General features: G+C 44.9%; 1 protein-coding gene across 1 annotated transcript in view; it reads left to right on the top strand.

Moving 5' to 3' along the window:
- Positions 1–26,578, top strand: part of LOC130273045 (macrophage mannose receptor 1-like) — a 68,649-nt gene extending 42,071 nt beyond the window's left edge. The window contains exons 14-18 of the mRNA XM_056519207.1: positions 3,586–3,667; positions 15,678–15,807; positions 16,734–16,766; positions 22,815–22,978; positions 26,471–26,578. Coding sequence (XP_056375182.1) covers positions 3,586–3,667; positions 15,678–15,807; positions 16,734–16,766; positions 22,815–22,978; positions 26,471–26,479 — 418 coding nt within the window. The 3' untranslated portion in view covers positions 26,480–26,578. The remainder of the gene's footprint in view (positions 1–3,585; positions 3,668–15,677; positions 15,808–16,733; positions 16,767–22,814; positions 22,979–26,470) is intronic.
- The last annotated feature ends 225 nt before the right edge of the window (positions 26,579–26,803 follow it).

A 26,803-nucleotide genomic window follows, 5' to 3' on the forward strand; every position in this document is an offset into this window, starting at 1 on the left:
AGAGGTGAGTAGAAAACTAAAGGGGGGGGGGGGGTCTAGATGATGGTCTTCAACCTGCAGATCTCTAGGTGTTTCAAAACTACTACTCCCAGCATGCCCGGACAGCCGATGGCTGTCCGGGCATGCTGGGAGTTGTAGTTTTACAACATCTGGAGGTCCACAGGTTGAAGACCACTGATGAAGGGATTGACAGATGGTGATAATGAAGGGGAGGGGGGGAATGATGACAGTAGTCTGGATGATGACGGGGGGGGGGGGATGATGACAGGCGGTGATGATGAAGGGGGGGATGATGACAGGGTGATGATGATGGGGGTCTGGATGATGACATGGGGGGGATGATGTATTTCCCACCCTAAGCTTATAGTCGAGTCAATAACTTTTCCTGGGTTTTTGGGGTGAAATTAGGGGCCTCTGCTTATATTCGGGTCGGTTTATACTCGAGTATATACGGTAAAGGTTATGTTTTAACTTTTAAACACTCAAATACCTGGGATATTCAATCTATTAGTTGTTCTAAGCTCTAATTGGATGCAATGGGCAACAAAGAGAACCTTGCTATAAGACACCTTCATACATTTTTTCGAATGTCCTCAAAAATAAAAATACAGACACTAAGTTGGATGTTTTTAAAAGCATCTAATGTTTTTCCCTTTTGAGAATAAACTTGAATGTGGATAAACAGAAAGTAAAGGGGACAAAATGTAACACAAAGAAAACCTTTTACCTATTAAAACAAGAGCACAGTGAAGAAAGATTAAGGATTAAAAAATAAATGATGCAAAAACAGATAAAGGTATCAAAGTAAAATTAACCCTAAAATGTTCTCTTATTGGGCTACGTTCACATAGCAGAATTTCCAAAGGAATTCTGCGGATATCTTCTGCTTAGAAATTCCGCTGCAGCAGAGTCCCATTGATTTTAGTCTGATTCTGCTGCACTGTGCACACAACATCATTTCCACAGCAGATGTTTCTGCTTCTGAAATCCTGATTCCGGTGTCCACAGAAACAATAACCTGTTTATTGTTTCTGCGGATTCCTCTGGAGAATGCATTGCTGTTTATGAAGACGGTGTATTTCCGTACAGTCCTTGTGCCACTGAAACAAGCAATGTGCAAAATGTCTATTTTTCGGTGGACATTCTGCACATTTTTTGCTGTCTGGATCGCGGGGAGTCCTACTGCTTTGATCTTCTAAATGGAGCCCCGGTAGTCTGCCGGAAGCTGCCATTCTTACCCCCGCAGGAGGCCACGGCCGACATGCCCCCTCCATGTATATGGGATAAGTTATATTTCACTTCAGAACTCCTTTAAATCCGGGAAAGCCTTTTTACATCCAATTATGGATACATAATTTATGAACAGGTGCTTATTTCTGAGGACCAATCAGAGCAGTTCCTGGTCAGTCAGAATATTCTGTCGAAGCTCCCGTCTCCTTCACTCCTGTCAATGTGTGTAGAGGAGATCAGAACTGCAACAGAAAGCCCAGCAAAGCTTCTAACATCCCAGTTCTGTTCTCCTTGTGTCCCACACAGTACATCACTCGCTGTTACTCCCTTTTTTATAAGGATGTCCTAAAAGCAGGGGCGTAGCTATAAAAGTAGCAGTCACATAGGGGCCCTGGTGCCTAAAGGTGCCAGAAAACACATCTGCCCTATAAGAGACCAGTATTATATTTGACATATGAGGCCCTGTTGCAGATTTTGCATCCGGGCCCAGAAGCTACAAGCTACACCTCTGCCTAAAAGCCTAAAAAATGTTCCTTTTATTCTTGGTCCCACCACATGGCAAAGCAACAAAATATGGCCTAAGCATGAGGACTGCAGAGGCAGACTGACAACACTCAGAGCCCCCTTAACAAAAAAAGCTAACTAATAGGAGGGCTACTTACTACCTACATTTTCATAGAGGGGGCAACCATCTGGGGGATTTACTAAGTGTAGAGTATTTTGTGTTTTTTTGCGGACAGAAAATAAGGTGTTGCTTATATACAGGTAGGTAATGTCCCCAGTAGGTATTGGCCCCTAGTAGATCACGCCCCCAGGTAGTTTATGTCCCCCAGGTAGGTAGTCATGCCTTTTGTAGGTAAAACCCCCAGATAGCTGCCCCCTCTATGAAAACCCCATATGTAGGTAGGAGGTAGGCCTTCTATTAGTTTTGTGGTTTGTCCCCCATATTAGCTGGACAGGAACGTAGTAGATAGTCCCCCACATTAGGTATAGACAGCAGAGTTCCCCCAACATAGGTATAGGCAGCATAGTTCCCTCACATTAGGTATAGGCAGCAGAATTCCCCAACATTATGTATAGGCAGCAGAGTTCGCACACATTAGGTATAGGCAGCAGAGGCCCCCAACATTAGGTTTGGACAGCAGAGTCCCTAAACATTAGGTATAGGTAGCAGAGTCCCCCAACATTAGGTATAAGCAGCAGAGTTCCCCCACATTAGGTATGGAGAGCAGAGTCCCTCAACATTAGGTATAGGCAGCAGAGTCCCCCAACATTAGGTACAGGCAGCAGAGTTCCCCCACATTAGGTATGGACAGCAGAGTCCCTCAACATTAGGTATAGGCAGCAGAGTCCCCCAACATTAAGTATAGACAGCAGAGTCCCTCCTCTCCTCCCCTCTTCACTCCAGGATGGAAAAAAAATGTTGCTCACCTGATTATGTCACACTCAGCGATCTCCTCTAGAGCACAGCAGGGGACTGTATCTTCTATCCTCCATAGTGCTGGCATGGATGAGTGATGTCATCAGCGCCGACACTGCACAGTGGGGGCGGAGGTTACGTCTCCTCTCTTTCTAGACCACAGATGTGGCTCACACAGAGAGAAGACTTTCTGCTGTATGTGCGTGAACTGCGCATACAGCAGAAAGCAGCGCTGTCTGCCTGGGGTTCCAGGACGAGTGTACCCGATCCTCAGTAGCAGCGGTGGGCCCTTTACTCGGCTTTACTTGAATTTGCGTGAATTCCTGCAATAAAAAATGTGATCTAAAACCCTCACTATACCCCCTTGTAAACACTTTAAGTCTAGTTTTTTAAATAGGGTAATTTTGGGTGATTTTTATTTTGTTCTGGTACCTCTAAAAAATTCTAGAAAAAGGTGGCCTGGGGTAATAAAAACCCAGAACTACAGCCAGTTAGTTGAGAATGAGTCTAAGAGAGACAAAGAGTCTAGGAAAGGGACAGGGCAGAAACACACAAAGAGGACACATGTTCCTAGGCAAGGATAGAAAAAGTGGTGGCATTGGGAAGAAGAATTGTGGAGCCCCATTGCACAGAAGACTGAAATGACCCTTACCTCTTGGTTCAGTCACACACCTGGGCATACCTGATCTGGACACACCTAAGATGATGGGTCACAACACAGGCCATATGAAATAAGTGGCGTGGGAATCCTACAGTTTTAATTCAGACATTGGACTTAAGCTAGAGCCTCACCAAGTCACATACCCCAATGCTAGAGCCACACTAGTCAGTTTGCATCTTCAAGAGACACAATGTATAATCCAGGTACAGGGAGTGTACTGGAGCAGAAACAAGACATTACAAGGTCAAATGCATGTATTTATTTATTTCTACAGAACCAAGGACTTTGGGCCTATGTGGATTGGTCTAGTGATCAACAATATCTATGAAGGTTTTACGTGGTCAGATGGAAACCCAGTAAGTTTTGCCTTGTGTGTTATCAAAACAATTGTTACCAGGGATGCTGGCATCAACCTCTTTACCTCACTAGATCACCAGGGATGCTTATATTAACCCTTCTCCTGCCCAAGACCTCCATTGATGATGGGGAAGTTGGCACGGTTTCTGTATCAAAATCCATGTAGACAAAAGATACACATCTCTTAGCTGATTACTGTTTGCATAGTTATAAAATCAAGTTTCCTTCTAAGCTCAAGAGTCTAGAGGACAGGCTGAGCTGCAGGATGCATTACTCTCCACTCCACCCTGCCCTGCATGATTGATGTACAAGGCCCTGTGCTGGAAGCCAAACCCTGTACATTCATCATGCAAGGCAGGGAAGGGTTAGGAAAAGAGAAGGTTTGCTTGCTGTCACTTAAAGTGTACCTCCAATGCCTGTGTAGCACTTTTTTTTAAATGAAGCACCAAAAAACCGGAAATGAGACATCATTTGTAGTTGTAGTTTTGGTTCGTGTCAGCTGCAGAGCCATAGGCTATGTCAAGGAATACTGGGAATTGCAGTTAGTAACTACAACTCCCAGCATGCCCTGATGCAGCCTATAGCTTTGCAGCTGACCTGAACCAAAACTGCAACTCCCAGCATGTTGCACTTTATAGTTCTACAGTTTAGGTTATGGTGCAACAAGCTGGGAGTTTTGGTTTGGGCGTGTTTGCGTTCATCCATGGGGCTCTTCGTCGTCGGGCGAGTATGAAGGGGGGTGGGATTCTGGTGGTGCAATTCAGTGCGGGTGGCCAGAAGCCACTAAAAATAAATAAAATTAGATGGCACAACTGGCAGCAACACTTGTCAGTCCGCCCCTGAACAAGACATACATGCATACACATATCATACATACACCGGGCCACTGACCCCTATATCATACATAACATACATACATCATACATAGACATCATACATACACCCGCTGCTGCCCCCCCCCACATCATACATTACATACACACATCATATATACACATACACTCACACCATAAATATACACCATACATATGTGTGGTAGACCTTGGGGGGTGTATGGTAGTGGGGATGTTGTTTCGGTATATGAGGGGTTAATATTAACCCGATAGTTCGTGACGCCAGGCTGAGGGCTAGTATGCTGAGGTAATTCTCCAGCCTATCGCTGCCCTTCCCAGTAACGATAGGTGCATGTAATGACTGAAGGTCCACAAGGTAGTTGAACAGGAACTTGAACAACTTTACTTAAATGCTTGCGGTAAATCCAATGCACGATGACAGTCTTATATATACAGTCTCTATATTGCTCAGTGACTGACAGTTGTTGCGGACCTTGAGTAATATTACAAGTCTCTGAATTTAGGGTAATTATTGCAGATCCGTCCTGGTTTAGGGGATAGATAAGGTCCGGTGATCTTGCAGAGTGCTTGGGATTAATACACTCACGATTCTGAATAGATTCAGCTGTTGCCGTAAGGCTCAGGCCTAACTCACTGCGATAATAGCTGCGCAGATCCTTCTCGTTTGCCAGCCCTGGAACAAGAGAGAGAACAATGGCCGCCGCTGCTATATGGGCAGGGGGCGGGGTAAATCTGATTGGTCCGAATACCTGTCATTCACTGTTACACAGTATGATGGGATTGCATACATCATAAGGACCTCCAAAAGGTCCTAAAGCAGATATACCATAGAGTTCACCTAGTCATGTGACCCGCAGGTCCTGGTACGCTACGTACAGGTAATTAACCATTTATTTACATGTATATCACTATATTTACATAAACCTTGAGTAAACTACTGATTTACTATATGGAATAGAGGTGACAAGGGCAGACTATATAACGTGGACCCCTACGTCCTAGGGACTTTGGCTATGGGGACCCACAGACATATATAGGTACCGTATAGGATGCGGTACCGGGACACCACATATGCACACATCAAACATACACCATACATATGCATACATCATACATACACCATATATATGCACGCATCATACATACACCTGCCGCTGCCCCCTATATCATACATTACATACACACATCACACATACACCATACACACATCATATATACACATGACACATACACCATACATATGCACACATTATACATACACCTGCCGCTGCCCACCCCAAATCATACACATATACATATATACACATGACACATACACCCCCCTAATCATACATTACATACATATATAACCACCCTTCCCGCCGCCTGCATGCTCGGCCTCCTCACCTGAGCCGGTGTGAGGTGAAATCCCCAGCCCGTGCAGTGCAGTATGTGATCTTCACACACATGTCCTCTCCCCTCCCCCTGCTCTGTGTTTCCCCCGTGAATACTTGAAACCTCCCCGTGATGAATGAGGTCCTGTGTGTACAGAGCAGGGGAGGGAGGAGCTGTGGATGTCCTCATTCTCCCCCTGTCTTCCTGTGTTTTGCAGAGCTGCACTCTCCATCCTCTGGGAGGGGGGATGAGGGGGCGTGGCTTAATCATCTCCAGCAGACGTGCTATCTCGGGCTCTGCTCGGGCTCAGCTGTGAGGTGAGATCCCCTCACACCGGCTGTGGGGGCTCTGAGCAGCGGCCTCCGGCTACTGAAATCAGCTTGGGGCCGCCACCGCCCCCTCCATACACTCTGAGCGCCGGTGTGAGGTGCAGACTTGCATCGGCTCCTGCACCTCACACCAGCATTAAAGAAAAATAAGGGGGAAGTCGGTCTGTCCCTGTTAGCCCGATACAGGGCTAAATCTATGAACAATTCCCCTGCCCGGCGCCCAAAACTACTTGTCCCGGGCGTCGGGCAATAGGATTTCCACATCCCTGGTACCTGAGGACAAGCAGGGCTCTGTACACTGAGGACAAGCGGGGCTCTGCATACTGAGGACAAGCAGGGCTCTGCACACTGAGGACAAGCAGGCCTCTGTACACTGAGGACAAGCAGGCCTCTGTACAATGAGGACAAGCAGGGCTCTGTACAATGAGGACAAGCAGGGCTCTGTACCTGAGGACAAGCGGGGTTCTGTACCTGAGGACAAGCAGGGCTCTGTGCCTGAGGACAAGCAGGGCTCTGTACACTGAGGACAAGCGTGGCTCTGCACACTGAGGACAAGCGTGGCTCTGCACACTGAGGACAAGCAGGGCTCTGCACACTGAGGACAAGCAGGGCTCTGCACACTGAGGACAAGCAGGGCTCTGTACCTGAGGACAAGCAGGGCTCTGTAAAATGAGGACAAGCAGGGCTCTGTACACTGAGGACAAGCAGGCTCTGTAAACTGAGGACAAGCAGGGCTCTGTACACTGAGGACAAGCGTGGCTCTGCACACTGAGGACAAGCGTGGCTCTGCACACTGAGGACAAGCAGGGCTCTGCACACTGAGGACAAGCAGGGCTCTGCACACTGAGGACAAGCAGGGCTCTGTAAAATGAGGACAAGCAGGGCTCTGTACACTGAGGACAAGCAGGGCTCTGTACACTGAGGACAAGCAGGCTCTGTAAACTGAGGACAAGCAGGGCTCTGCACACTGAGGACAAGCAGGGCTCTGTACCTGAGGATAAACAGGGCTCTGCACACTGAGGACAAGCAGGGCTCTGTACAATGAGGACAAGCAGGGCTCTGTACACTGAGGACAAGCAGGGCTCTGTACACTGAGGACAAGCAGGGCTCTGTACAATGAGGACAAGCAGGGCTCTGTACACCGAGGATAAGCAGGGCTCTGTACACCGAGGATAAGCAGGTCTCTGTACACCGAGGATAAGCAGGGCTCTGTACACCGAGGACAAGCAGGGTTCTGTACCTGAGGACAAGCGGGGCTCTGTACTTGAGGACAAGCAGGGCTCTGTACGAGAGAGAGAGCAGCCAGGGTGGCGGGCACATTTATCGGTGGCACAGTGAACTCCGACGTTGCGCTGCTGCGCTTAGACGTGAGGTCACGTCACCCCCACGGTGACGTGACCTCACGTCTAAGCGCAGCAAAGTGCCTCTCCCAGGCAGCCGACCACCCAGGGCCATAAGTAAGAAGCAGGGCCAGCCTGGGACAGTGCAGGGCTGGCCCTCTTTTTCTGTTAAGATATTTATTGTCTGAGCCAGGTGGCCTATGTGGGCCGCCTGTGCAGCCCACTGGACCTATTTTCTTGTAGGGGCCTGGAGCCCCTACGTTAATTCGGCCCCAAAGCGGGCCCAGGCCCAGCGGCCCACCGGGATAATTCCCGGTATCCCGATAGGCCAGTCCGGGCCTGCAAAAAACCTTAATTTCTTGAAAAGCTCAGGAGACCAGCTATAAAATCCTGATTAGATGGTAGATTAGAGTCCCAACCCTACTTTCTGGCATACGTTTGATTATCTCTGATAAATACTGGATAGAGCAAGACTTCAATGGTTCAGGATTCACAGTGCTGATCAAGATACAAGAACGTGGGAAATTGAATCCTCTACCAACAGCTTCATTAACAACAATGCAACGCGTTTTGCTGCGCACGTGCAGCTTCATCAGGCATAGCAGGAAGGGGAAACACCCAAGGTTATATACCTTAGTAGTGTTAACCCTTAACATGCATAATACAATTCTCAAATTGAAGTTACATACAAATAACTGTGAACATTCATACCACGCCATAGTACGAATCAATAAGATATACAAACAAATAAAGGGAGAGGGGGAATTATTATATGTAAATAGTTTTTAGATAAAAAGTAAGAAGGAATTTCTAAATAAAGCATATGAATCGCATAAGAACCGCAAATGGGTATTTACATTACTAATCATTATGTATAAACAATTCATTAGAAGCTGGAATGGATTCATCTTATAGTTGTGCGCAGGTACATTGCACACAAATTACTTTATAAAGACCTATACAGCATATATGATCTGTACCCCTAATGTATAGTAATAATACCAAAATACCAAATAATTATTATTAATAGTATATATCTTTATAAAATAATTTGTGTGCAATGTACCTGCGCATAACTATAAGATGAACATCCATTCCAGCTTCTAATGAATTGTTTATACATAATGATTAGTAATGTAAATACCCATTTGCGGTTCTTATGCGATTCATATGCTTTATTTAAAAATTCCTTCTTACTTTTTATCTAAAAACTATTTACATATAATAATTCCCCCTCTCCCTTTATTTGTTTGTATATCTTATTGAATTACATTAACGTGGTCTAAGGTGATAGGAGGTGATCAAAACCAAAGTGCATTTGTAGACCACAATATGGGTTCACTCCTGTGGTAGATGTAAACAATGACATTAGCTAACCCTCAAAACTGATGTAAAACTGAGACATTAGCCAGTGTATCCTTATAAGAAGGACATACCTCAGCCCACAAACCAACGCCAAGGTTTCTCAACTGGTACAGGACCTAACAATAAACTACCTACCTGGCCAGATAAGTAAAGCCAGAAACCAAATTACAGCAGCCTTAGATCCGACTTGCAGACTGCTCCTCCAGTGTGGGCTCAGCACACATACAATGGGAGGGGGGAGACAGGCTACAATGGGAGGGGGGAGACAGGCTACAATGGGAGGGGGGAGACAGGCTACAAGCCCCACACTGGTTAGTTCATATATAGCCGGCCTCACAGGTGAACCTTAATGCTACCCAGCAAGATAAAAGGGGGCATTAGTATAAGCCTAAACAAAGAAAACGGCTTATATTTACATGAACGTGGTTATATCAGGAAACTCTCGACCCAAAGTGCAGTTGTGCACCTTCGCTGGGGTAGAGATCCTTCACTTGTGATTCGTTGCTATGGACGATCCCCAGCAAAAAAATCCATCCAATGGAGGATGCCTGCAAACGGTCATAAGCACCACAATGGCATCCTAACACCAGATAAATGTGTGTGGATACGCAATCCATGATTAACATTAAACCATTACATTAAGGTGGTCTAAGGTGATAGGAGGTGCTCAAAACCAAAGTGCAGTTGTGCACCTACATTGGAGTGGAGGACCTGCACTTGTGGACCACAATATGGTTTCACTCCTGTGGTAGATGTAAACAATGACATAAACTAATCCTCAAAACTGATGTAAAGTTGAGACATTAGCCAGTATATCCTTATATGAAGGACATACCTCAGTACCCCCCTGTATATCTTATTGATTCGTATTGTGGTGTGGTATGAATGTTCACAGTTATTTGAATGTAACTTCAATTTGAGAATTGTATTATGCAGGGTTAACACTACTAAGGTATATAACCTTGGGTGTTTCCTCTACCTGCTATGCCTGATGAAGCTTCACATGCACAGCGAAACGTGTTGCATTGTGGTTAATAAACCAGTTGGTGGAGAATTCCATGTCCCTAGTTCTTGTATCCTGATCAGCACCTTGAATCCGGAACCATTGAAGTCTTGCTCTATCTGGTTACACATCTCAGAAAGGCTGCAGACGGGATCATATCTCCTCTTTATACGCCCACCATTGTTGTGTATACGGGTACACAACCCATATTGGTAAGCAGGGATTTACCCTCCCCTCCAGCCTATGGTGCTAGCGATACTCCACAAGGAGCATCTTTATTTTCTCATTTCTGGTAAATACTGGCGATGCGGCAACCCAGAGGGCTCCATGCTGTACGTATGGTTGTCTTGCCCTAAACTGCAACCATTTTGGTTGAGGGTCCTTGAGATTATACAGCGAGTCACCTTGGTGTCTATGCTTTAAGACTCCGCTCCCTACTTACTCTCTTTCCTACCTGACTGTGGCCAACTGGGCGAAATCCCTGCCTTGGTTCCTACTATTAACATCTCAAACTGTTATTCCTCACGTTTGGAAGTCCAGTTTCCCTCCTAACTTCCACCAAGTGCCCAACCTTCTTAGGATAGAAGAACATGTGACCAATTGCAGAAATCTTCTGGAAAAGCATCTGTTGTGCATTTGTTGTGGTGTCCATAAATTAACGGGGTATTCCAGACCCAAACTTTTTTTTTTTTATATATATCAACTGGCTCCGGAAAGTTAAACAGATTTGTAAATTACTTCTATTAAAAAATCTTAATCCTTCCAATAGTTATTAGCTTCTGAAATTGAGTTGTTGTTTTCTGTCTAACTGCTCTCTGATGACTCACGTCCCGGGAGCTGTGCAGTTCCTATGGGGACGTGACATCATCATTGAGCAGTTAGACAGAAAACTTCAGAAGCTAATAACTATTGGAAGGATTAAGATTTTTTAATAGAAGTAATTTACAAATCTGTTTAACTTTGCGGAGCCAGTTGATATATATATATATATATATATATATAAAAATGGGTTTGCCTGGAATACCCCTTTAACCCCTTAACCCATTCAGGACCCATGACGTAACGTTACGTCCCGACACCCTGGGTCTTAAGGACCCATGACATACAGTTACGTCATGGGCAGTTTCGGTCCCCGCCGTGCGCCTGGCGGAGATCGGACCGGGATGCCTGCTGAAATCATTCAGCAGGCATCCCGTGCAAATGCCCAGGGGGGTCATCAGACCCCACCATGTCGGCGATCACGGCAAATCGCAAGTGAATTCACACTTGCGATTTGCGCAATTCTGGGTCATTATGGGTCTATAGTGACCCGATGACCCGGAATGTAAGGGGGATCGCAGTTGTCTAAGACACCCAGGATCCCCCTGAAGCGATAGGAGTGAGGTGGCACGGGTGCCACCCCTCCTATCCCTGCTATTGGTGGTCTAGACGCGACCACCAATAGCAGATCGGGGGCTTTACTTTCATTTTCCCCATCCTGCCCACCCACAATAGGCGGGGCAGGACGGGGAAACGACGGGGACCGGCGCCGAAGATCCACTTACCGATCCGGGCGGTCTCGGCATGCTGGGAGTTGTAGTTGCGTACCTCCCGCTATTGCATAACTACTTCTCCCAGCATGCCCGTCGGCGATCAGTACATGCTGGGAGTTGTAGTTTTGCAACAGCTGGAGGCACACTGGTTAGAAAATACTGAGTTAGGTAACAGAACCTAACTGAAGGTTTTCCAACCAGTGTGCCTCCAGCTGTTGCAAAAGTACAACTCCCAGCATGCACGGTATGTCAGTACATGCTGGGAGTTGTAGTTTTGAAACATCTGGAGGTTTGCCCCCCCATGTGAACATACAGGGTACATTCACACGGGCAGCCTACAGTAAGTTTCCTGCTTCAAGTTTGGGCTGAGGCAAATTTTTCGCCGCAGCGCAAACTCCTAGCGGGAAACTCACCGTAACACACCAGTGTGAATGTACCCTAAAAACACTACACTACACTACCACAAAATAAAGGGTAAAACACTACATATACACCCCTTACACTGTCCCCCCCAATAAAAATTAAAACCGTATTGTATGGCAGTGTTTCCAAAACGGAGCCTCCAGCTGTTGCAAGACAACAACTCCCAGCATTTCCGGACAGCCACTGACTGTCCAGGCATGCTGGGAATTTAGCAACAGCTGGAGGCACTCTGTTTGGGAATCACTGGCGTAGAATACCCCTATGTCCACCCCTATGCGATCCCTAATTTAGTCCTCAAATGCGTATGGTGCTCTCTCACTTCGGAGCCCTGTCGTATTTCAAGGAAACAGTTTAGGGCCACATATGGGGTATCTCCGAACTCGGGAGAAATTGCACTACAAATATTGGGGGGCTTTTTCTCCTTTTACCCCTTATGAAAAGGAAAAGTTGGGGCTACACCAGCTTGTTAGCGTAAAAAAATGAAAAAATTTACACTAACATGCTGGTGTTGCCCTATACTTTTTATTTTCACAAGCGTTAAAAGGAAAAAAAGACCCCAAAAATTTGTAACGCAATTTCTCCTGAGTACAGAAATACCCCATATGTGGGCGCAAAATGCTCGGCAGCCACATAACAAGGCTCAGGAGTGAGAGCGCACTATGTACATTTGAGGCCTAAATTGGTGTTTTGCACAGGGGTGGCTGATGTTACAGCGGTTCTGACATAAACGCAAAAATATAAATACCCACATGTGACCCCATTTTGGAAACTACACCCCTCACGTAATGTAATAAGGGGTACAGTGAGCATTTACGCCCCACAGGTGTCTGACAGATTTTTGGAACAGTGTACCGTGAAAATTAAAAATGTCATTTTTCATTTGCACAGCCCACTGTTCCAAAGATCTGTCAAACGCCAGTGGGGTGTAAATACTCACTGCACCCCTTATTAAATTCTGTGAGGGGTGTAGTTTCCAAAATAGGGTCACATGTGGGGGGGGGTCCACTGTTCTGGCACCACGGGGGGGCTTTGTAAACGCACATGGCCCCTGACTTCCATTCCAAACAATTTTTTTCCCAAAAGCTCTTCTGAGCATTGTAGTGCGCCAGCAGAGCACTTGATGGCCACACATGGGGTATTTACATACTCAGAAGAGATGGGGTTACAAATTTTGGGGGGGTATTTTCTGCTATTAACCCCTGCAAAAATGTGAAATTTGGGGGGAAGCACACATTTTAGTGATTTTTTTTTTTTTTTACATATGCAAAAGTCGTGAAACCCCTGTGGGGTATTAAGGCTCACTTTATTCCTTGTTACGTTCCTCAAGGGGTCTAATTTCCAAAATGGTATGCCATGTGTTTTTTTTTTGCTGTTCTGGCACCATAGGGGCTTCCTAAATGCGACATGCCCCCCGAGCAAAATTTTCTCTCAAAAAGCCAAATATGACTCCTTCTCTTCTGAGCATTGTAGTTCGCCCGTAGTGCACTTCAGGTCAACCTATGGGGTACCTCCATACTCAGAAGAGATGGGCTTACAAATTTTGGGGGGTCTTTTCTGCTATTAACCCTTGCAAAAATGTTAAATTTGGGGGGAAACACACATTTTAGTGAAAAAAAATATATTTTTTTACATATGCAAAAGTCGTGAAACACCTGTGGGGTATTAAGGCTCACTTTATTCCTTGTTACGTTCCTCAAGTGGTCTAGTTTCCAAAATGGTATGGCATGTGTTTTTTTTTTTTTTTTTTTTTGCTGTTCTGGCACCATAGGGGCTTCCTAAAGGCAACATGCCCCCCAAAAACCATTTCAGAAAAACTTACTCTCCAAAATCCCCTTGTCGCTCCTTTGCTTCTGAGCACTCTACTGCGTCTGCCGAACAATTTACTTAGACATATGAGGTATGTGCTTACTCGAGAGAAATTGGGCTACAAACATAAGTATAAATTTTCTCCTTTTACCCCTTGTAAAAATTTTAAAATTTGGTCTACAAGAACATGCAAGTGTAAAAAATGAAGATTGTGAATTTTCTCCTTCACTTTGCTGCTATTCCTGTGAAATACCTAAAGGGTTAAAATGCTGACTGAATGTCATTTTGAATACTTAAGGGGGTGCAGTTTTTATAATGGGGTCATTTGTGGGGTATTTCTAATATGAAGACCCTGCAAATCCACTTCAAACCTGAACCGGTCCCTGAAAAATTGTGAGTTTGAAAATTTTGTGAAAAATTGGAAAATTGCTGCTGAACTTTGAAGCCCTCTGGTGTCTTCCAAAAGTACAAACTTGTCAATTTTATGATGCAAACATAAAGTAGACATATTGTATATGTGAATCAAAATTTTTTTTTATTTGGAATATCCATTTTCCTTACAAGCAGAGAGCTTTAAAGTTAGAAAAATGCAAAATTTTCTAATTTTTCATCACATTTTGGGATTTTTCACCAAGAAATTATACAAGTTACCACAAAATTTTCCCACTATGTTAAAGTAGAATATGTCACGAAAAAACTATCTTGGAATCAGAATGATAATTAAAAGCATTCCAGAGTTATTGTGGGGATCCGATCATTAAGAACGCCGCACGGAGGTCCCCTCACCTTCCTCCTTCCGGCTCCCGGCGTCTCCTGCTCTGGTCTGAGATCGAGCAGACCAGAGCAGAAGATCAACGAAAACACTGATCTGTTCTATGTCCTATACATAGAACAGATCAGTATTAGCAAACATGGCATTGCTATGAATAGTCCCCTATGGGCACTATTCAAGTGTAAAAAAAAATGTAAAAAAATTTAAAAGTAAAAGTTAAAAAAAATTAAAAATCCCCTCCCCCAATAAAAAAGTAAAATGTCAGTTTTTTCCTATTTTACCCCCAAAAAGCATAAAAAAAAAAAGTAATAGACATATTTGGTATCGCCACGTGCGTAAATGTCCGAACTATTAAAATAAAATGTTAATGATTCAGTACGGTGAATGGCGTGAACGTAAAAAAAAAAAAAAAGTCCAAAATTGCTACTTTTTTAATACATTTTATAAAAAAAAATTATAAAAATGTATTAAAAGTTTTTTATATGCAAATGTGGTATAAAAAAAAAGTACAGATCATGGCACAAAAAATGAGCCCTCATACCGCCGCTTATACGGAAAAATAAAAAAGTTATAGGTCATCAAAATAAAGGGATTATAAACGTACTAATTTGGTTAAAAAGTTTCAGATTTTTTTTAAGCACAACAATAATATAAAAGTATGTAATAATGGGTATCATTTTAATCGTATTGACCCTCAGAATAAAGAACACACATCATTTTTACCGTAAATTGTACGGCGTGAAAACGAAACCTTCCAAAATTAGCAAAATTGCGTTTTTCTTTTTAATTTCCCCACAAAAATAGTGTTTTTTGGTTGTGCCATACATTTTATGATATAATGAGTGATGTCATTACAAAGGACAACTGGTCATGCAAAAAACAAGCCCTCATTCTAGTCTGGCGATGAAAATATAAAAGAGTTATGATTTTTAGAAGGTGAGGAGGAAAAAACGAAAACGTAAAAATTAAATTGTCTGAGTCCTTAAGGCCAAAATGGGCTGAGTCCTTGAGGGGTTAATGCCCTCTGTCGAATTTACTTCTATGTGCCTCTTTTGAGCCCCTATAGCTCTGGCAGTACTTTTGTCCCTATTTACTTTTCCTAGGGTGGTTTTTGGACGGTTTTGGTCTGCAAAGTATGTGTCCTCCATTTTTTTTTTTATTGTCTCTTTTTCTAGCCCCTTATCTGATTTTATTTTTATTTTTTTTATTAGCTGATTTATCAAAACTTTATGACAAAAAGCAATGTAGATGGGAGTGAGTTCTGTGTGATTCTGCAAGGCAATGGTTGGCACTCTGCACCCTGTGATGAAGCAAGGCCATGGATTTGTAAGCTTAAAAAAGGTAAATACCATTCAAAGTTAAAGGAGTTATCCATTTTTTTACTGACTATTTCCTGTTGGAGTTTGTTCCCTTAAACTCCAAATCCAATGATTTCTTGTTTGTAGGCATAAGGTCACTTTTTCTCCCACCCACACATCAGCCACCCCACCCATTGAAACACAACTGTGATCCCTTTAATGCAAAAGACCACTGTTTTCTGACCAGGGTGCCTCCAGCTTTTTCTTCCACCCTGTGATTCCAAGTAGACAGGCTCCCTCTGATCACCTGACTAGTGATTTAATGTCTCGGACCACACTGCAACCTGGGAAAACCCGAGACGACACTCAGATTAAAAATAAACCTTGGGGCAAAAATCACAGAAGAATTGCTAGACTACCACGAAACAGATACAGACACTATATAATGAACCAAACTAACTTTACAGCCCCTGTAGCATAGCCAAATAAACAAAATCCTGGAATACCTCTTTAGGGAGGCTGTCCACCTTTAGATAGCCTCTTGTGTAACCAAATTGTACACTGAATCAGAATTTTTAATGTCTGCTTTAATGCATACCAATAAAACATCATACATTGCTTTTCCACTATAGCATTCAGTTAGCAGTTAGCAATCATCTTCTGGTACAATCATCCGTCTTTCTACCTTATATTTGTGTAGTTACTGTGTATTACTGCGTAAATGCTGTTGGAGGGTCAATCTTTATTATACTCAGTAATTGAAGACACAAATCCCTCTTGCTGCAATGGTCTTTTATTAATTACAATGGTCTTTATATTAAAATGCCCCACTATTGGCTTAGAGTAGGGGGCAAAGGGCTGTAGACCTGGAATATTACACGATATCATTATACCAGTATAAAACTAAGACAGATTGTTGTACACATGTCATTTTCTGATAAAACATTTACTCTTTCTTCTTGCGTCTAGGAGCGGTGTTACAGGAAGAACCAAAACCTATTGGTAAGCAATTTATTTTCCGTTCATCAACCTGATCTGCCAATAAGTGTTCTGGTAGATACAACACAAGAAAGATCAGACCCACCAAATGAATATAGACTTGAGAATAGACCTCATTAACTAATACAGTCTTAGGACTAGCACGTCACCCTCTAGGGCTGGCGTCAGGACATAGTAACGCAGGCCCTTGAATTCTGGGAGCGCAACGTGGGCGAACATTGATACAAGGCCACCACATTAGGTGCAGCACAATTGCCCCCACGTTAGGTGCGGCACAGTTCCCCCCACGTTAGGTTCGACAGATTTCCCCCCACGTTAGGTGCGGCAGAGTTCCCCCTACATTAGGTGCAGCAGAGTTCCCCCCACATTAGGTGCAGCAGAGTTCCCCCACATTAGGTGCAGCAGAGTTCCCCCCACATTAGGTGCAGCAGAGTTCCCCCCACATTAGGTGCAGCAGAGTTCCCCCCACATTAGGTGCAGCAGAGTTCCCCCCACATTAGGTGCAGCAGAGTTCCCCCCACATTAGGTGCAGCAGAGTTCCCCCCACATTAGGTGCAGCAGAGTTCCCCCCACATTAGGTGCAGCAGAGTTCCCCCCACATTAGGTGCAGCAGAGTTCCCCCCACATTAGGTGCAGCAAAATTCCCCCCACATTAGGTGCAGCAGAGTTCTCGCCACATTGTGTACAACAGAGTTCTCCCCACATTAGGTTCAACAGAGTTCTCCCCACATTAGGTAGGTAGTGTTTCCCCAACATTAGGTGCAGCAGAGTTCTTCACACATTAGGTAGGCAGTGTTCCCCCCACATTAGGTCCAGCAAAGTTCTCCCCACATTAGGTAGGCAGTGTTCCCCCCACATTAGGTGCAGCAGAGTTCCCCCAAATTAGGTGCAGCAGAGTTCCCCCCACATTAGGTGCAGCAGAGTTCCCCCCACATTGGGGGCAGCAGAGTTCTCCCCACATTAGGTGCAACAGAGTTCTCCCCACATTAGGTGCAACAGAGTTCTCCCCACATTAGGTAGGTAGTGTTCCCCCCACATTAGGTGCAGTAGAGTTCTCCCCACATTAGGTAGGCAGTGTTCCCCCCACATTAGGTGCAGCAGAGTTCTCCCCACATTAGGTAGGCAGTGTTCCCCCCACATTAGGTGCAGCAGAGTTCCCCCCACATTAGGTGCAGCAGAGTTCCCCCCACATTAGGTGCAGCAGAGTTCCCCCCACATTAGGTGCAGCAGAGTTCCCCCAAATTAGGTAGGTAGTGTTCCCCCCACATTAGGTGCAGCAGAGTTCTCCCCACATTAGGTAGGCAGTGTTCCCCCAACATTAGGTGCAGCAGAGTTCTCCCCACATTAGGCTAGCAGTGTTCCCCCACATTAGGTGCAATATAGTCCCCCACATTATGTGCAGTATAGTTCCCCACATTAGGTGCAGTATAGCTCCCCACATTAGGTGCAGTATAGTCCCCCACATTAGGTGCAGTATAGTTCCCCCACATTAGGCAGTATAGGTCCCCACATTAGGTGCTGTATAGTTCCCCCCAAATTAGGCTGTAGTTCCCCCACATAAGGTGCAGTATAGTCTCCCCACATTAGATGCAGTATAGTTCTCCCCACATTAGACTATAGTTCCCCCACATTAGGTGTAGTATGTTCCCCCACAGACCTACTTCAGTGCTCCGACCACTGCTCCTCTGGTCCGACCACCATAGCAGTAGGTCCCGGGACTGGAGGAGCGGTGGTTGGAGCACTGAAGCTGATGTGCCGCTGGTCACTTACCATGCTGGCCAGGGCATGTCCTGTTTGCTGATGGGGAAATTAATCTGGGGGGGGGGGGGCAATTTCCCTGTTTCCTCCCCTGGATCCGCCACTGCATGCATTATATGTACACACAACACACTGTACACATTACATACTGTAAATGCATCAAACAGACACACACATACTGTACACATTACATACTGTACATGCATCATACACACATAGATACTGTACACATTACATACTGTACATGCATCATACACACAGATACTGTACACATTACATACTGTACATGCATGCTTCGTACACACAACATACTGTACATGCTTCATACACACACAACACACTGCACATTACATACTGTACATGCTTCATACACACACAGATACTGTACACATTACATACTGTACATGCATGCTTCGTACACACAACATACTGTACATGCTTCATACACACAACACACTGCACATTACATACTGTACATGCTTCATACACACAGATACTGTACACATTGCATATTGTACATGCATCATACACACACATACTGTACACATTACTTACTGTACATGCTTCATGCACACATACTGTACACATTACATACTGTATATGCATCATACACACACAACATACTGTACACATTACATACTGTACATGCATGCTTCATACACACATATACTGTACACATTACATCCTGTACATGCATGTATCATACACACACAGATACTGTACACATTACATACTGTACATGCATGCTTCATACACACATATACTGTACACATTACATCATGTACATGCATGTATCATACACACACAGATACTGTACACATTACATACTGTACATGCATCATACACACACACTGTACACATTACATACTGTACATGCTTCATACACACACACATACTGTACACATTACATACTGTACATGCATCATACACACACACACTGTACACATTACATACTGTACATGCATCATACACACATACTGTACACATTACATACTGTACATGCTTCATGCACACACATACTGTACACATTACGTACTGTACATGCTTCATACACACACAACACACTGTACATATTACATACTGTACATGCATTATACACACACTGTACACATTACATACTGTACATTTATTATACACACACACTGTACACATTACATACTGTACATACATGCTTCATACACACACAGATAGAATAGATCAGTGTTTCCCAACCAGGATGCCTACAGAGGTTGCAAAACTACAATTCCCCGCATGCCCAGACAGCCTTTGGCTGTCCGGGCATGCTGGGAGTTGTAGTTTTGCAACAACTGGAGGCACCATGGTTGGGAAACACTGATATAGATACACACATGCACTTTACATATAGTCATCCACAGTAGTAACACACACACAGGCACAGTACATAAACATACACATATGTACACACACTTATATATCCAGACACACACGCTTATACACATACATTCAGGGGCACCTACTTTAGTCAGGCCCCATGTTGTACAGCCTCTGCGGTCTCCTTTCCTCACAGCTCTCACCTCCCGTGATTGTGGTAAGGTGAAAAGAAATCCAAAGCTGCAAATGAGTTTATTTAAAAAAAAAATGTCAGACATTCGGGAGCCCTCTTGTTTGACTGGGTGCCTGGGGCCCGGAGCACAAGCTCCAAGAGCACCATTGCTAATCCAGCCCTGGTGATGGGGGGGAATTGCCCCGTCGCTACATGACTGGCAAGCATGGGCTCTGCTCGGGGCCCCCCAGCCAGCTCGGGGCCCCAAGCAATTGTTTGGTTTGCCTGTCCTGTAGCGACGGGCCTGCCCATATGCATGTTGTAATCTGCAACTGTCATTATATAGAAAACTTTTGACAATCAAAAAGTTTTGATTGGTCAGGGTCTCAGTGCTGAGACCCCCCTCACGATAACTAGATACAACTGGGTGATGCATTTGGCAGTGGTCGTCGCAGGAGACGGGTTCCATATATTGTACAGAGCCGGTCCATTACAACATGATGTATTGAGTGCCAGGCCAGTTGTATCAAGCTCAGTGCTCAATCCAATAAAAAGAACCAATCTATTTCCTTTATCTCCAAGCTTGAGGATACACATTGGATTTTTTTATTGAATACTGTAATGCCACATCCATTATTAGATTTTGTTCACACAGTGTAATTTTGGTAATTTTTGTAGCTGTAAAAAATTGGGAAGTTTTTCCAAACAAGCAAATATGAGCATATGACCGCAAATAATATACCTGCTCATTATTTTAATGGCAATTAAGAAACATGGCTTTTTTTTTTTCAAACAATGTGTGCACTTATGGCCGCTGTTCCATAGACTTTCATACAATACATTGGGGGAGATTTAGCAAAACCTGCGTAGAGGAAGAGAGGTGCCGTTGCCCAATTTTCACAGCCCTTTTTAAATATGAAATTAATGATTTGATTGGTCCCTATAGGCTACTGCACCACTCTTCCTCTACACAGGTTTTGGTAATTTTGACTCAATTTTATGGACGTAGTTTTGTAAGAAAAAAATGTCTTATTTCACACTGTGTGAGAATAGCCTGCATGGGGGACTTACTATGTGTGGCATTTTCATATGCCAGTCTTATTTAAAGCTTGCTGACAAACACAAGATAGAGGGCACTGCTGAAAACAGGGACCGACACCTATGCCCAGCTGTATAACAGCATATAATAAGGCCTCACTGTGGCCACACGGAGTCCTGGTGCCCTTGAGTCCAGGGGTGCTGGGGACCAAGAAATCCAAAGTCACTCAACAATATACAAATGAAGGTAAACAGGTACCCGCACTCACCGAGAGGAAACAGCAAACCGACTCTCCTGGACTCTAGGAAATTCCCGGCATCAGGCTGGTAGCAGGCACTCAGAGTGGAGGCGACTGCCGGCAAAGTTTTGCGCAAGACAAGGCCGGAAGAAGCGCGAAACTCAGTCGCCTCCACTCTGAGCGCCCTGCTACCAGCCTGATGCCGGGAATTTCCTAGAGTCCAGGAGAGTCTGCTGTTTCCTCGCGGTGAGTGCGGGTACCTGTTTACCTTCATTTGTATATTATTTAAAGCTTGGCCCATGTGCACTGGACTAGATTTACTAAGAGGTAAATGCATGTCAGTAAGCGGATCTGCGGCTGCCCATTTGCCAGGTCTAGAAATCTAAGCCAGCTTTAAACTCTCACCTGTGTTCCAGGCTCAAATTGCGGCAAAAGTCACATGTGATGAGCCCCCCCCCTCCCCCTTCCTGTCACCTTGGCATGAGTGGCACAGACAGCAAAAAAGTTAAAAGAAGTTGTTATTGCACAAAACAGGTGGTTTGCGGAAAAAACTTGCTATTTTTAGCAGTCTGTGCCATTCATGATAATCAATAAATTGCAGGGTTACTAACAGCTTATTTAAATACACACTGCACAAGTGGATTTTGTTTGCTTTTTTTTAACCTAGAAAAGTTCTTATGTGCACAAACAATAATTTAAGGCAAAGTTCTGAGGGAGACTGGGTTCTAAGGTTTTACCTCACTCATCTCTTGCAAGGGAATTGGGAGGAGTCTATATAAATGTGTCAGTCTTACGGCCATTTTTTTCTGCTATATGTGAATGTGCATTTCTGTGTAAATCAATATTTTTGTCATGTTTTTAAAGGGGTACTCCGGCGCTAAGACATCTTATCCCCTATCCAAAGGATAGGGGATAAGATGCCTGACCGCGGGGGTCCCGCCACTGGGGACCCCCGTGATCTTCCACGCCGCACCCCGTTAGAATCAGTCCCCGGAGCGTGCTCGCTCCGGTCTGATTACTAGCGATCACAGGGACGGAGCATAGTGACGTCACGGTTCCGCCCCCGTGTGATGTCATGGCTCGCCCCCTCAATGCAAGCCTATGGAGGGGGCGTGACAGCTGTCACGCCCCCTCAATAGGCTTGCATTGAGGGGGCGGAGTGTGATGTCACATGGGGGCGGAGCCGTGACGCCACTATGCTCCGTCCCTGTGATCGCTAGTAATCAGACCCGGAGCGAGCACGCTCCGGGGGCTGATTCTAACGGGGTGCGGCATGGAAGATCACGGGGGTCCCGCCGCTGGGGATAGATAGGGGATAAGATGTCTAAGCGCCGGAGTACCCCTTTAACATGGATCAATAAAGATTAGAAATTTTACATGATTCCAGTGCTGGAATTAACATTTACTATTGCAGGTAAAAATGGTCAAAAACAACTGTCATATGTAACACACTATATGTGTCAGTCCGAATAACTTTAGCATTATAATCATGTTATTATATCCCCTTTACAGAATATAAATTTACAAGTGACGGCTGGCTAATCTATAATGACAGCCAATACTATATTAGCAAGGATCAACTGCCAATGGAGAAAGCGCAAGAATTTTGTAATCACAATTTTTCCCATCTTGTCACCATTAATAGTGAATCTGAGCGGAGATTTCTCTGGAGATATGTAAGTTCTGAATATTATTCTTCTCATTTTATGCTTGGAATCCTTGGTGACCTCAAGAACTCTTCAGCTTTTATTAAAGAAATCTTAAAGAGTACCTGTCATCAAACCATGTTTTCTAAATTGACTCAGATTATATTTTCCAACAACTCCTAACACCCCTCTTTCCCTTAAATTTTTTCAACGTGCTTTAAAAAGCTGTTTATCATACCTTTCCCCTTGCTCACATTGTGTGAGCTCCCGGCAGGAGAAAGTAGGTGTTCCTCAGCAGGCGTGACATCACTGAAGCCTGTGAGAGCTGTGCCTTGCCATGCACCACACTCACTTCCTAGGTTTGGTCTCCTGCCAGGCTGGGAGGAGACCAAACTAACTTATGGCAGGGAACGGAACAGAGCCACCTTAGAGGCCGTTTTTTCAATCACATTAAAAACATATAAAGGTTGACAATTTAAACATCAAGTAAATGCCAAAGTGTCTTATAATTGCATAAGGAACAATACAGTGGTCCCTCAACGTACGATGGTAATCCTTTCCAAATGGACCATCGTTTGTTGAAACCATCGTATGTTGAGGGATCCGTGCAATGTAAAGTATAGGACAGTGGTCTACAACCTGTGGACCTCCGGATGTTGCAAAACTACAACACCCAGCATGCTGGGAGTTGTAGTTTTGCAACATCTGGAGGTTCGCAGGTTGAAGACCACTGGTATTGGAGGTTATACTCACGTGTCGCCGCCGCTCCGGACCTTCACCGCTCGTCACCGCTGCCCTGGATGTCGCCCTCCATTGCTGTCGCCGCGTCCCCGGGGTGTCCCCGACGCTCCGGCAAGGCCTCTGCTTCCCCGGCATCCCTGCTCTCCGTCACCGCCATCATGGACTGACAGCCAGGAGGAAGAGGAGCTCGGCCACACTACAGGGAAGGGGAGGAACTCGGGAGGTGACCAGGAGTGCTGCAGTCGCCTGAGGCTCTCTATAGAGCGCTCAGACAGCTGCAGCCTTATAGGAAGCACAGCAAGCACCAGCTCTACTTGGGGCCCCAGGCCAGCTAGGGGCCCCAAGAAATTGCTTGGTTTGCCTGTCCTTTAGCGATGGGCCTGTATATTGGTTTAGAGACCAGGCTGTGCTGATTAGAGGTGGTGAGTGGATCTTCATTCTTCCTTATTGAAAAAACAGAATGAATTATCTTTTTCCCATCTCACTCAACCCCACCACTCAATCTATCAATTCCAGTTAATCGCATGACTCTCAATACAGTCCTCTGCGTCTGCTGCCTTGGCATCACCTTTGATTCTGCACTTTAATTCCGTGTTTTAAACCCATCACACAGACCCTGCCACCTTTACCTCAAAAACATTTCTTGAATCCACACATTCCTTAAAGGGTTACTCTTCCCTAGACATCTTATCCCCTATCCAAAGGATAGGGGACAAGATGTCTGATCGTGGGGGTCCCGCCGCGGAGGACCGCCATGATCTCGACTGTAACACTCTGCTGCCATCACTGCACAGAGCAAACTCACTCTGTGCGTAATGACGGGTGATACAGAGGCCAGAGCATTGTGATGTCACAGCTCCACCCCTGGGGGCCACCACACCCCCTCCTATAGACTTGTATTGAGGGGGCAGGCTGTGATGTCACAATGGACAGAGCCGTGACGTCACAATGCTCCAGCCCATGTATCGTCCGTCATTACGCACAGAGCGAGTTTGCTAGTGATGACAGCGGGATGCTGCAGCTGAGATCGTTGGGGTCCCCAGTGGCAGGACCCCCGGGATCAGACATCTTATCCCCTATACTTTGGATAGGGAATAAGATGTCTAGGGGCGGAGTGAACCTTTAACTTTGACTCAACTATACTACTGGTACATGCCCTCATCATCTTCCTCTTGGACTACTGCAACATCCTCCTCTATGGCCTTCCATCAAACACTAATGCCCCCCTCTAATCCCCCCTCAACTCTGCTGCCTGACTAATCCACCTCTCATTTCTCTTATCCTCTACCTCTTCACTTGGCCAACCTCTTCACTGGCTACCCGTTGCCCAACAAATTTAGTCTAATCCTCCCATACAACTTTTATCTGATCTCCCGATACTGCTCCCCATGTTATCGCTGATCCTCTCAAGACCTCCACTTGTGCTTCTCCTGTGTTTTTCCATATGCTTGAACTCACTACCCTGACACATCCGGCTTTCACCCACTAACAAGACCTTTAAGAGCAACCTAAAGAGCCATTTCTTCAAGAAAGCCTATGATCTATAATAATCAGGGCTCAAGTCCTGCAGGAACTCATGGGAACGGAGTTCCTGCACTTTTTCCACAGCAGGAACGCAGTTCCCATTAGCAGGAGTCCTGCAGGACCAGCCCTTAAAGGGGTCCCGCTGCTGGGGACACTCGCGATCTCGGCTGTGGCACCCCAGCTATCTGGTGCACAGAGCGAACTTCGTTCCGTGAAGGATGATTGGTGATGCAGGGCAGAGGCTCGTGATGTCATGGTCACTGCCCCTCAATGCAAGTCTATGTGAGGGGCGTGTCACGCCCCCTCCCATAGACTTGCATTGAGTGGCAGTGACCGTGACGTCATGAGCCTCTGGCGCTGCACCCAACGTTCTAAATGGACGCCAGGAGCAGAAGGGAGAATGTGGGGGTCCCCAGCGGCGGGACCCTCGGGATCAGTCATCTTTTCCCCTATCCTTTGGATAGGGTATAAGATGTCTAGTACCCCTTTAAGTGGAAACCTAGGGTGAGTTCCCACACTTTTTTTTCCCAGGACTTGACCCCTGATAATAACCCTGCTGCCACTGCACTGTGAATGGCTGTTTCTCTCTCTGCTCACAGTTCACAAGCTGTCTCCCTCACCCATTGTCTCCCTCCACTTGTAGCTCCAATGCCCTCTCTCTCTCTCTCTCTCTCTCTCTCTCTCTCTCTCTCTCTCTCTCTCTCTCTCTCTCTCTCTCTCTCTCTCTCTATATATATATATATTAATCTTTTATTCACTCTGTATCATGTTCATGCTGTATATTTTAAAGGGGTATTCCAGGCAAAAACTTTTTTTTATATATTAACTTGCTCCGGAAAGTTAAACAGATTTGTAAATTACTTCTATTAAAAAATCTTAATCCTTCCAATAGTTATTAGCTTCTGAAGTTGAGTTGCTGTTTTCTGTCTAACTGCTTTCTGATGACTCACGTCCCGGGAGCTGTCCAGCTCCTATGGGGATATTCTCCCATCATGCACAGCTCCCGGGACGTGACATCATCATTGAGCTGTTAGATAGAAAACTTCAGAAGCTAATAACTATTGGAAGGATTAAGATTTTTTAATAGAAGTAATTTACAAATCTGTTTAACTTTCCGGAGCCAGTTGATATATAAAAAAAAAGTTTTTGCCTGGAATACCCCTTTAACCCTTCTCAAATGCATAGCACCCTGGAAAAAGGGTGCTATAAAATTTAATAGAAATAATAAAATTATATTGCATCCACTTTTATTTATAGCGTAACTGACAACAGAGTTGTATTAATAGACTACAGTGCAGCCCTGAGTGTACAAATACATATAAAAGAAGGACCATACATGCAAATATTGAAGAGGTTGGACAAGAGAATCTTGTTTAGATAAACCATGCAGGTCTGTATGAAAATAGTAACATATCCATAGTTAAACCAGTGGGTGGTAAGGGTGCACTCACCACACAACTCTCTGATTGGTACACTTCTTTTGTTTACTGAATGAGTTAACTGTGTGGCACATTGTGAGAAAATGACAACATACAGGATGACTCCAAGATCACCAGATGAATCTGACATATGGTTCACCCTCACTGAACC

This window comes from Hyla sarda, chromosome 5 (assembly GCF_029499605.1).
Source record: "Hyla sarda isolate aHylSar1 chromosome 5, aHylSar1.hap1, whole genome shotgun sequence".
NCBI lineage: Eukaryota > Metazoa > Chordata > Amphibia > Anura > Hylidae > Hyla > Hyla sarda.